Source organism: Psittacula echo (genome assembly GCF_963264785.1).
Source record: "Psittacula echo genome assembly, chromosome: 10".
Classification (NCBI taxonomy): domain Eukaryota; kingdom Metazoa; phylum Chordata; class Aves; order Psittaciformes; family Psittacidae; genus Psittacula; species Psittacula echo.
In genome coordinates, this window is record NC_137741.1 from 19918851 (window position 1) to 19932127 (window position 13277).

General features: G+C 47.7%; 1 protein-coding gene across 1 annotated transcript in view; it reads right to left on the minus strand.

The window, feature by feature from the left end:
- Positions 1 to 13277, minus strand: part of IGDCC3 (immunoglobulin superfamily DCC subclass member 3) — a gene marked incomplete at both ends in the record, with an annotated part of 96537 nt that overhangs the window by 26802 nt on the left and 56458 nt on the right. The window contains 3 exons of the mRNA XM_080626760.1: positions 4256 to 4393; positions 9737 to 9867; positions 12368 to 12512. Of these exons, the coding sequence (XP_080482886.1) occupies positions 4256 to 4393; positions 9737 to 9867; positions 12368 to 12512 (414 nt within the window). The remainder of the gene's footprint in view (positions 1 to 4255; positions 4394 to 9736; positions 9868 to 12367; positions 12513 to 13277) is intronic.

Genomic DNA, 13277 nt, shown 5'->3' on the forward strand with positions numbered 1-13277 from the left:
GGATGAGGGAAAGATGCAAAGTGGCCATACCTGGATGCTCCATCCCATATACCACAGAAATGTGACTTGAACGTCAGTAGTTTTAGTGTATTATTTATAATGTGCTACATAATTTAAGCGTGCAAAGACCCAGCCTGCAGCAGGCACTCCAGAGAGTCCAAATACCAGCACTGATACGTCCTTAGTTATCTCTCTAGCCCCAGCTATCAATTAGAGGTGTGGTGCTCTGAAGACACGTCTCCTGCCAGCCAAACATCTTTCACTTCCCTGAAGAACAAAGTTCTCCAAGCTCAGAAACCTCGAGGGATCTGTCATTGATCCAGAGTGTGGTCACCTCTAACAGCCAGCAAAGATCACCGCCAGATCACCCCAAATGCCTCTTACTCAACTCCTCCTTTCAAAGAGTGCTGAAAGGGCTTCTAGAGAACTATCTCTCCTTTCACAGCCTGCCCCATTCTTCTTACTCCACTGTACCTCACTCAACCCAACCCATCCTGTGACCAGTTAGAAGGTCTTCAGCTAACAGCAAGTCCAACTGAGTAACGCTGACAACACACATAAATAACACAGAGTATTTACACAAGAAATTCCTTGCATCCTGAAAGCTCAGCACTTTGCAGGAGTGCTGTGCAGAGGGACTGATGTCTCACACCTGCTTTGCAAAGGTTGCTATTTATTTTAACTCTGTTTTCCTCACATGGAAATGTGAGGAGTGGCTTGGTCAAGGCATCCGAACCCTGAAACCCTACCTTCCTGGCACCACTTGCCATCACCAAGTCATCTCTCTATGGAGAGGATCTGAGAGACTGCAAAAGCATTGTTGTTCAGTTCCTAAAGCTCTCAGGACCCATGCAGGCTGGAAACTGCTGCTCATTTAACATGACCTTCTACTTCCCTTTATGAAGTCAAAAGCAGAAAGCTTGAGGGCTGAAAACAAGCCAGGGTGGGTGCAAATGTTTGACAGATTCACTCTGTCGATCCTCAGTTGATGAGGGCAGAAGAGAGAGGTTCAACTGGCTGGGAAGAGCAGCAGACAGCTGATTAATAAAGGAGACCATTCTCTGAGTGGGAGATGCTCCCTAAAGATGCTCTGTCTATGGACAAAAGAGGCTTCCAGGCTCCCCACTGGGGGGAAGTCTGGATGAAAGAGGCCTGTGGTTTGGGAGCTGCACTATTTACTTTTCCAAGGTGTATGCGATGCTTTCTGGAGTCCACTCTCCCGCTAAGGGAGTGATTGGCACAGCAGCACCAATTACAGAGACCCGTTAAAACGTGCCAGGCGATATGAATATGCAACAACACCAACGCCTTTCTTTTGTAAGCAGCAAGTAGAAAGAAAGTAACAACTTTCTAATGTTGATCATTTAGGTCTTTTGTGTATTCTTTGTATTGTGCCATAGTAGCCTTCCACTTTTTAGACACATGGGTCTCCTGCTCCAGCGGACACTGGGCACTATGGATTAGCATATTTAGAGTACATTGCAACAGTTGACTATTCAGTGTGTGAAGTGGTGAAATTTACTCTATTATTTCTAAACACTTACAGCAACGGTGCTCCTGTCAACCAGTCAGCCATCTATTACAAGCTTCTGTGTCCAATAAGTTACCAATTAATTGGCTCCTACAATTGTTGTATAGTTTACTTCTTGAATGGCTCCCTCTTTAGTAATTTCCTTCCCATTGTGTGACCCTTTCTGACAACTTCTGTATAACGCTATCAGATAATCACTGTCTTTTCTTTCTCGCCTCACTTTTCTCTATCTCTCTAAATAGTTTATTATTCTGCCTTGGTACCTTTTATGGAGGCCAGCTCAGTGGCCTGTCAGTTAAAGGGTAAGGATACATTAAAATCGTCATTCATTCAAAAGGCTTTGCAGTAAGTGCCCAGGATATTCATTTGTGCACACATACAGGTCCAAGCCTGAAGTGTGTAGCTCTGAAAGGAAAAGCCCTATCTTCCCTGAACAAACCCTTAATGATTTTACATTTCTCTCAGAGCCGGCTCTCTAATGAATGTTGACATTTCATGCACGCCGAGACACAGGAATTCTGTTTGCGGTCGGGGCTACAACATATTCCCAAGGAAATTAAATTCAAAATTGATTGGGTGACACTCAAAAACTGGCCTAGAATTTGAATGGTTTCCTTCAAGCAAAATATAGGTGCCTTTCCCACTGCAAACCAGCCAGGCTTCCGCAAAGCCAAAGCCAAAAGTGCAAATGTTGTTTATGGCTTGCTTTGCCCTGCACCAGAAAGCTGTGAAAGCAGAAGTGTTCTTCTACTCCTTTCTGATAGAAGAAATGCCACAATGTCAGAACTGTGAGCAAGGGGGTTCAGAGAGACACTCTGAACCAGCAGCATGCCCTGCCCAAGGACCTGCCACAGTGGCCATGCCCTAACTCTTCTTACTTCGAGCAGGCAAGAAAGATGCTCACGTATAACTGACTTTAGGTTTTGTGTAAATTAAGTCAGGCCATTGCTAAATCATGGCTAAGACTTTGTGTCCATGGACTTTTTATTTCTGGGAGTGGATTAAAAGTGTTTTGGTTCCTAAACTGAATAAATTCAGTGGTGATTTAAGCTAAACCAGCTCTGTAGGAGGAACTGCAAGAAGATGACTTTCACACAGGAGGAAGCCACATGTACAGATGACAGATACTCAGGGGATGTCCCTGTCCAGTGTAAACCCCTCTCCCTCCTCCTGATCACAGAGGCACAGAGACATGAAAGAGCTTCTGAAATGGCTACAAAGAGATGACAAACCCAGCAACTCATCAGAGAGCCTGTACAGCCACATTGCTGCCAGGATCGGTGCAATACTAAACAAGATCTTGTGATGCTTTGGACAGGAAACATTCCTGCTGAAGGGGAGGGGAAATAACGGGATCTCTTTCTCACTCAGTAGCTCTAATTCTGCTGCTGTGCTGCAAAGCAGCATGGAGAGGGTGTGTATTTTTGGTGGAAGGCAATGCTGAGCTCAGACCATCCAAATATCACACGAAGCTCTTGCATCTTCATTATGGCACTGCTCTATAGAGACAAGTGTTTTGAAGAAGGAAATAAACACTTATAATTAAAGGCAACTATGAGGTAGTTTATTACAGTTGAGCACTAACATAGAGCTGCCTTGTGTCCAAGAGATCCAAACCAGTGATACAGCAGACCTGGGGAGTTTTTAAACCAGCATCAACCTGACTGTTATGGCTCTGGAGTAAAAATAACCAGTTAGTGGCAGACACAAGCTGGTTTTACAAGCCACCAGAGGGGCAAGCAGGAGGGCAAGCATGGAAAATAGTGCAATGGATGCTGGATATGTGTCTTTATCCCTCGATGGACAGCTCTGGAGTGGGAAGTCACTCTTCCCATGAGCTGGACCTTGAGCCTTGGAGAGCCACAGCACAGCAGTAGGAGACAGGATTACCCCTGTTTGTGCTTCACAGGCACCCTGGCAGACTCGGGGACATCAGCATCCCAAAAATGACATGACCTCGTGGACCACAAGGGCTTGGGAAATCCTAACTGAACCAACCCCAAAGTGTGCAGAGCCAGTTACAAGCTCCAGAAGATTAAGCAAAAGCCATCAGCTCTTTGCTCAGATTTCTGTCAGGCAATGGGAATGTCACTCTGAGCAAAACAGTTTCCAAGGTACCATCACGAAGTTAGAAACTACAGGAACCCTTGCTTTTGGACTGAAACACAGCACTGTGCTCTTCCTTGCTTACAAGCAATCTGATGCCACCAGACACTGCCTCTGGTTTCCGTGCTGACTAAAATAACATCATGGAACCCAGCAGCAAGCATCTGGGTTTTCTAGAGCTTCAGACATGCTACTTTAAACACCTCTTCCCCTCATTTTTCAAACTCCCTGACGAGGCAGCAAGTTTCTTTCAAGTCTGTTTTACATGAAGGATGTGTCTGTGTATGCTTTGTTTATCTAGGCCAACAGTGGTGATGTTTCTGATGCAGCTGAAGAGGATGCTGTCAGTCGAGAAGAGATGAAATTATCACCTTTCATGCAACATCACCAGGTTTAACCAACCCACTCTGCTAACAGGGGAAAACAGGATCTCGGCAGAGAGGAAAAACAAAGTGTAGACATGAGGATAGAAAGCACTTCAAGCCTACAATTAACTTCCATAGGAAGGGAAAGGGCGAATCACCTGCTGCATAAAATAGTCAATGGCACCTATGTATTTCCCCTAGGAGAACAGGGAAGAGGAGGAGGAGGAGGAAATCCCAGTCTCCTTGGGCTTACCCAGGCGGCTCCAGGAGACGATGGGCCGGGGGTTGCCGGTTGCGATGCACTCCAGCACCGCGGTCTGGTGCACCGTCAGCGTGAGGTTCTCCGGGCCAACCAGTATCATGGGGTCCTTGTAGACGGTGGAGTGGGAGCCTGCAAGGACAGCATCATTGTTAAAAGGCATCTATTTCTCTCCTGTTTAATAGAAATACTGAAGGCTTTGTGCATCCTCTAAGTACAAATGATGTGGCTGGTGTAATCCTCGCTAAATCTGAGGGGTACAAGAAACAAAATGAGCACAACGCCTGCATGACAGTGACACTGAATGTGTTTCAAGTGTGCTGATATTCCTGGGAAAACCCCCCAACCAACAGACCCAGCCACAAGCAGCCCTGTTAAGACACATATATAGGCAGGATAAAGAAGGAACCGTGCTGTGAACTACAGAGAGCAGATGAGCAGGAAAAACATGGCATACAGGGAGGACACAAGCTGCAGGACAGCTTGTGCAGACAGGAATGCAAATAAAGAAAGGAGTTGCTTTACCTTTTAGCATCTCAAGCCATAAAATGACCCATGCAGTCCACAATGCCTCAATCTGCCTCTCTGCACATATCCTCTCTTGTTGCTGGTGTCGTTTGCTCCAACACCCCTTTGCTGGGACAGAGAGTGATGGAGGTGCCAGTCCCTGACTCCCAGTGAGGATCTTTTTGACAGGAAACTCAAGGAAACTCCTCTCATAACTGCAGCTCACAGAGTGGTCATTGCCCTGCCTTTATAGCAGCCTGTCCTGGCCCACTCTGGTGTAATTTGGTACAGGGAGAGGATGCATCCCCTTGCTCTGCTATAATCATGATACAATCATTGCTCAGGGTGCAATCGCTAATCGTTTATTTGTGCTACAGTAGCACCAAGTGGCAGCAACCAAGAATGGAACCCACTGTATAAGACGATGCACAGACCCATAATACAATAAAGCCCTAGCTCAAGAACTCTGGAGACCAAGCAGGCACAGAACAAGCAAAAGAAACCACATTTCACCAGACAGGAGGGGACCACAAGACAAAACCATCCTCCTGTGTCAGGTATACCACAGCTGAAACTGCATCTCCTGAGACCCTAAAAAGTGCCTTATCATACAATGGTTTGGGTTGGAAGGGGCCTTCAAAGCTCATTTAGTCCACCCCCCCTGCAATGAGCAGGGACATCTTCAACTAGACCAGGTTGCCCAGAACCGCACCAGCCTGGCCCTGAATGTGTCCAGGAATGGTGCATCCAGCACCTCTCTGAGAAACCTGTTCAGGTATTTTACCACCCTCATTGGGAAGAATTTCTTCCTCACATCCACTCTGACTGTCCCTAAGCCAAAGATCCCTTCAACCTTCACTCCCATTTGCTGGGAGGAGGGAAAAAAGGAGATGCTCTCAGCTCCCTGTTAGCAAACATGAACACCGACCATCTCTGCATTAGTTTCTCCCTATTTCCAATGAGATCTGGGTTATACTCCAGAAATGCAGAGGTCAAGCAGTGTTTAAGGAATTTCAACAATCTGACAGCTGCTGCTGGCAAAAATGCTCTGTGCACCTGCAGAGAGAAACACTTGGGCTGGTTGTCTGCCCCCGAGCAGGAGAGGGGCACAGGGAGGGCTGGGGAGCTCATCAACGCCGTGAGTTGGGCTTTGTGCTGGGGCTGTCCCATGCTGACTCTGAACATGGACTTTCCAATGTCTAAACCCCTTGTTAAAGAGAAGTGATCAACCACAAACTACCTGCAAAGGCTTCTCTCCAAGATAGAATGTCCTTTCTTCCTGCTCTTTTTAGTGTTACCCTTTCACAGCAGCTCAGGGGCTGAAGTTGGGGTGTTAGTGAGGGGATTTCACAGTGGTCCAAGGGCTAGCAAAGATCAGAGGGGCTCGTCTGTTAACTGTTCCTTACGGGGGCTAAATGGGAGCGATAAAATGACTGTGAGGTTGTGTCTAAATGGGCAAAATCCAAGAAAAATCACCGTGTCAGTGTGACTTAGGAGCTGAGGCTCTCACTAAATGCATTTCACTGCAAGCCATAAAATGCAGATTTTTTTATGAGGACCAGAATGCACAATAAATTCATATGACCGGCTGGTTAACCCCAAGAGAGCTGAAAAACAATACCTTCCCCCTCAGTACCTCGGAGTGCCTTTAAACCCCATGTAGATTTATTGTTCTAAATCAGAATACTAAATGTTCACGCTTAGAATAAGATGATATTATCATCGTATTATGGAGTGACTTCAATATTTCAAAACACACAGAAATGAAATGAGTTGTCCAAGGTCACCTGAGAATGTCAGTAAATGGGAGCTGAGACCAAAGCGGAATTTATAAAACACTATTTTCACCATCAAATACATAAAAAAGCACAGTGTGATTTACATTCTGAGTCTGAAATAGGCATTCATGGTTTTGGGTGTTTGGCTGAACCCTGTCCAGCTCTGAAGTGGCATTTCCAACACTGCCAATCCCAATGCCCATGGCAGGGCCAGCTCCAGGGCCAGAAGGGACAGTGACCCAGCAGGGATGTGGCCACCAGACACAGCACCATGCAAAGGGGCTGACCATGCCTAACCATTGAGGAGTAGGAGGTTTTCTTCTCCAACCAGAGAAGCTCTTTGATGCAGGGTCAGGAAGGAAGGAGTGACAGGACGAAGGACTCGTGGCAGGCGAGTGCTGCTGGGGCACAGCAGGGTTCAGGGCAACGCGGGGAGGATTTAGTTTGAAAGGGAAAAAGGCTCTAATGATGCACGTGGTCCCCAAGGACCCTGCCAGCAGCAGTTGCAGTGAGGATGGGGAGGTCCCCGGCACCGACAGGAGTGACAGGCACTCTAGCAGGGACGAGAGCATTGCTGGCACAGGCTGTTAGATCTTGATCAAAAGGACAGCAGCAGAGAGAGGCGCAGCTCGCGCTGGGAAGGTGTCAGTGCAGAGAGGCAGCGGCCCCTCGGGAGCACCTCTGCTAAGCAGGCACTTGAAAATACTCAATCAGGAGGACTGGAAGACACATCCGTGCTGTTTGCTGCCGGCAGCCCCTCCACTGCTGCCGGGAGAGGAAGGACAGTGCTGCAAGCAGGCGCCTTCATCCCCCATGGGGGGGATCACCCTCCTCCTCCTCTCTAGTCCCTGCAGGACACAGGCTCCCAGAGCCCACCTCCATCCTCTCTCTCCTCCTTCCCCAGTCAGGGCTCAGAAGCCCTCACGAGACAGACTTGGTGCTTCTCTGTGGGTGAAGCAATGGCTGAAATTGCTGTTAAGAAGCAAGGGAGCCCTCCTGCCCCGATGAAGACCAGAAAGCACCATTCCCTTTACCCCTCTACATGAGGGGGAGGTGATGGAAAGATCTGCAAGATTACCACTTAACCCATCATACCTAATGACATGTGCACAACAGCACTCACTTTAGTTCAGTATTTACTGACACAACACCCACACCACTGAAGCAATGTCTGCAGCACACCGTAGCCTCTGCTGGTGTGCCAAAGTCTAGGCTTAATATGGTAGCACATACCCGCTGTCCTGCTCTAACGGATATTTGTGTGCTCTTAGCAAACACCACAGAACATAAACCTGCACTGACCCAGTGCAATGGGTTTTCCATGGGCTGAGAGCAGGCAAACATCCTGTTATGGCAGCCCTGCTGACATGCAGGCACTGAAGCGCAGCCCAAGCCCTTCAACAGACACTTACACATGGCGCCCATATTCATCATCAGACTGCTTTAAGGAAAGAGGAAAACCACAAATGTTTCACAGACAGGAAACCTGGAAAATATCCATCTGAAGTGAGGGATGGTCAGATGAGAACAACGAGCACTTTCTGCCTTGTGAGGAATAATAACTCAGACCAATAAACTGACACAAAGAACTTCACCACGTTGATAATTTACTGTTCTTTCTTCTCTCTACATGTCTACTGCTCACATAGATCAAGAAAACAGATTAGCAACAAGCACCAAAACCTCCCAGGTCTTTCAGAAGCAGTTAACCTGCTTTCTTTCCCCATCAGAGTTGACATACACAGCATCAGTCTTTCCTCAGCTTCACCCTATTTCACACATGCTGCCTTTTTACAGCTGGCAGAGGCTAATCTGACACTTGGTACAATTGTTTAGTCTCTTACTCCAAACCACTGGCCAGGCAGTCATTTTGGAGGGTGAAGGCAGGCTGTGAGATATGAGTGTACACTGGGAAGCCTCCAGCCACTGGGTACCAGCAATTCTGTGTATCTGATGGACAGGAGAATCACAGCCCAAGGAGAAAGACCCTTTGGTGACTACTTCTTTGGCACTCATCTTCTGTGAAGGTAACCCACAAATGTCTGAAGTCCAGGACAAGCAAGCTATCCTGTTTTCATACAAGGAGGTTGAACATATCAAAGGCATTTCTCTAAGAGAGCACAAAGGTGTCATTCACTCCTGGCTGCTTGGGTTGTATGATTTGACTTAATACTTCCCACTTCCTTCATGCTAGGAGCAGCTACTGAAACATCAAGAGAGACTTGTGAAGCTAATAGTGTTTTAAATAAAAACCACTGGCAAGTGAAGAAAGTATAACTACAAGGTGACAACCTAACACCAGGTTTAGAAACTGGCTGAGGAGTTATTGCTTGAAGGGGCTCCAAGAGATCAGCTTGGGTCCCACACAGACAGCTAACAGCGGACAGTCAATGGGTAGGTCAGCGGGTATGGAAACACGGCAGTGTGTTTGCACTTTAATCCTTCCTTCTCTGCACCCAAGGTCACCCCTTCCACATGACATTTTGTGTGCATTCACCAGCAGGCCAAACTTGAGCACACGCAAAGCGTGGATGTAGGTTGCTTTGGTTTGCCCTTATAGCTTCATCACATCCTACCTCTGGCACAGTGAAACCAAACAGCAAGTACGTGGTTTTGGCCATTATTTTGGAGAGGAGACCATAAGGCACTGTTACTTCCTCAGCTGGAGCTTTCAGAAGTGAAAACCTGCTTCAGCCACTAACTTCAGATGTGGATGGAGAACCAAGTCAAAATTCAGCCTGGGCTGCTCAGAGCTTCTCCTTCTCATCTTCCAAAGAAAGGTTAGCCTGCTTTGGTTACAATACAATGCTAACAGCCTACACAACATAATTCCCCCATTAGATAAATAATTGATCACCCTGTGTGCTGCAATTACTTCCAGAGTGGGCAGGTCTCATAAGGAAATGATGAATATTCCACATTTCCAAAAGAATTTACTTAATGTAAAGCTGCTGTAGCTCATTTTCTCACCCTCCTCCTGCTACCCAGAAACTGGCAGTGATTTACAGGCAGAGAGACACATTTATCTGCTATCAAATGGGCTGATGTGGCAGGAACTAACAACAATCCGGAAGAAGGAAGGTGTCATGGCTGGAGAGAGGAACACTTCTCAGTGCTATTAGTCTGAAACTCTCTTAAACTGTCCTGGTCCAGAAGAGCAGAAGTCAGTACAGCATTTACTGGCACTAACCTGACACGGTGAGCCTGGCCTCCCGACTGAACTTCACATTAGCAATGTTGGTAGCAACACAGTGAAAAATCCCACTGTCTTCTGCCCTCAGTCCTGTAATCTGGAGGACTCCCTTGGGAAGCAGTGTGTACCTGTGGGAAGAGAAAAACAGAATCAAAACCTTGCAAAGCAGGACGTGATGTGGCAGCAGGCTGCACAGCCACGCAGCTGAGGCACGCTGGCTCCCTGCATCCCGGCAACCCATGCTTGTCATAGAATCACAGAAGCCCAGACTGGATTCGGTTGGAAGAGACCTTAAAGCTCACTCAGTTCCAACTCCCTGCCATGGGCAGGGACACCTTCCACTAGACAAGGTTGCTCCAAGCCCTGTCCAACCTGGCCCGGGAGTCAAATCCCTATAACCTTAGAATCTCAAATGCACAGAAAGGTGAGTTTAAAATAGTTATTGAGTGGGCACACATAAATATCAATAAATACTTTCTATATCTAAACCATAGGTATATTTAAGTCATGCATGCATACACACACATGTATACATACATTATAGGTTGCTTGGCAACCGTGTGTTTAAGTTGGCTGGTGGTTAAGTCAATACAGTGTGATGAGTTAATAATCCATTTCCGTCTGGAAGATGAAGAACATCTTTTTCCCTATCAGCATATGGTTAAGTGCCTATAACCCTGCGCTGGGTTCCGAACGCGCGGCTCGGTGTCGGAGGCAGCGTGACAGCAATCAGTTTGAAACGTCCCCAAGTTGATTGCAATCTCTCTGGGACTTTAAAATGCCCATTGTTTTGGATGAATTATACTACAAGAAGCCTTCATTTTTGTTAACAATCTGCCCACAGCATTAGAAGATTCAATTCCAAAGCTATTATTCTGCCTTCAAAGCCTTCAAGTGCAAGACTCAGCATACAAATTTATATACACTTTATATACAGAAATGCACCAAGCGTGATTAATGCAGAAATCCAGTTCAGTTAGAGAAGCAACCCTCATCATCCAGGCCCACTGGTGTCACAGACTCATCTACTGAGCTGACAATAAAAACCTTCCCCAGTAACTTTACTCCTACAAGAAGCTAACTCTGTTCAAAATCAGGACACTGAATGCAGGGAAACTGCTCCTAGTCCATGTCCTCTAGGGCTTGGGCAAGCTTCCTGCCCTGGAGGAGAAGCAAGGGGGATGAGCACAACTCGGGGCTCTCTGGGTTGGAGAAAAGTCTTGGCTCCTCAGTCCTGGGGCTCCTCAGCCTTGGAGAAAGAAGCTCTGGTCACACTCACACTTCTGACTATATCCACACCTGGGACCATGGGCCCGAGTGGAAAGGAACAATAATGCATGAAGGGCTTCAAGGGAACTTCTCCTGTCCTGCACCATCTCCTTGGGATGCACACAAGGCATCAGGCCCAGTTCTGCAGCTCTTACATCTGCTGATACCACCACAGACCAGTTGCCCTGCTCTACCACATCCCCAGAGTAGAACCTGTATGAGTAAGAAGCCTTCAGAGGAGATCAAGTTTGACAAATCAACCCTGTGCTGGGCTAAAAAAAAGTCAGATGAAAAACACGAGGAAAAACAAAACCTGACAGTTGCAGTTTTCCATGGCAGCATTGGGCCTCTTGGGTCCTTCTACTGTAAGTTCACCACAACACCGAAAAGGTCAGGCATTGTTCCAGCCCTCGTGTTTTCTCCTGCCTCCAAAGAACCCAACCACGTTCTGCTGCAGAACTGACATTTTTAAGAATAGAGGCTTTCAGGAGAATATTTACAGCTTCCTGGTTTCACCTATTCCCAATGCACGGACATCAATCTGCGACTGAGGTGTGCTGCAACCGATTGTCTCCTACCATCGGTTGTGCAGCTCCCGAGTCACAGCTGGGACTGCCGGCATGGAGCACACGTTTCCTGCCACCTGCCCGCTGCCAGGTCCCATTGCTGCTCGGGTTGCTCTGATGATCAATCCCTCTGATGAGGGATGTTTCCGACACGCAGGGAGCAGCCTGTCAAACACAGGAAGCGAGGACGTGCCGCCCCGGGTTTAGCCTGGGGAAGGGGGGGCAGTGGGGTTTTCCACATGAGGATTACATTGGGAAACGGCAGCCCAATGCCCTGTGAGATGCTCTCTGCAGAGCTCCCCTGCTGCCACACACAGGGGAGTCCACCTGGGAAGGGAATTCTAGTGGTCATGGTGTAATTCAGCGCTTGTAAGAGTTCAGGACCCACATAAAAGACCCTAAGTCATGGATCTGGCTTGGGAAGAGTTGCACAAAATAGAGCCACAGAGGGATGACGGACGTCAAAGCTACCCAGCTCTGCTAGGACTGCTGGGTGGGCTTCATGCTGGAAAGTAAACCTGGAACAGGGCTGATCAGGGAAGGTCAATGCAAAGCCCTGGCCCTCCCCAAAAAGGCTTTACCCACCTCTCCTGAGACATGCAGTATTTCAACATGGCGTTTGCCCAGAAGGAGCCCAGAAACCTTACAACGTTAACTAAAAGAGTCTTCCATGGCAGGAACACTGACCAAGACCCTCAGCCCAGGTTAACTGTGTCTTAACACAACTGTGAGAGCAACAGCAAGCCTAGCCACCTTTTTCCATCTGGAGAAAGAGCAGCAGTACATGTCCTACCTTTCGTTGTCTGTGTTGACTGGCATGCGGTTCTTTTGCCAGAGGATGACCGGCTCTGGCAAGCCATGGATCTGGCACTGGAATCTTGCTACACCACCTTCCTCCACCACTGCGTTCTGAGGGTGGATGTGGAAGTCGGACATCGCTGGAAGACAATAAGAGAGACAAAAATATTCACATGTGAAGGGGGATCCATTGTCAAGAACTTCACGTGACCTAGAAACATCCGCATTTCCCAGAGCTGGCAAATGGGATGGCAATGCAAAAACAGGAGACTGGTTTGCAGCCTCACTTCCTGCATGGAGAAACAAGACCAGCATCAAGTTCTTGCCAAGTGTCTGCCCCTGCACATTAAACTGATTGACTCAACCAGGGCAGAAGACAGTGCTCCATGACACACATGCTCCACAGTGAGGTCTACAGGAGCAGCAAGACACACAGACACTGCCTTGGCACTTATCAGCTGTGCTCCACAGCCTGAGTGGGCTTTGGATCCAAGAAAAGAGAAGTTTATCCTTTCTGCTGCTGCCAATGTCTTACCTGCTGTAAATATACTTCTGATGTGCACAGCTTGACTCCTGAACTCATTTTGTTTAAATACCTTGACCAAAAGTGGTCCCGGATACTTCAGTAAAACTTACAGCCCTTGATTTCCACTTTGCTTTGGCGGATGCTCCAACTCACTCCAGACTCTGCCTCCCAGCACTGCAGAAGGAACGACCACATCTCCATGCTGCGGAGCAACAGGCTTCGGCCCATAGAAGGAGCAGCTGCCAAGAGCTCAGCAGTGCAGCAAACCAAAGCTTTTGGGGTTGGGACCACACAACAGCTAATGACAAACCTCAGCGTGCCCGCACGGGGTGAATGCGGACCAGCCTGTTCCAGCATAGCCACAGCTGTAACCATTGTG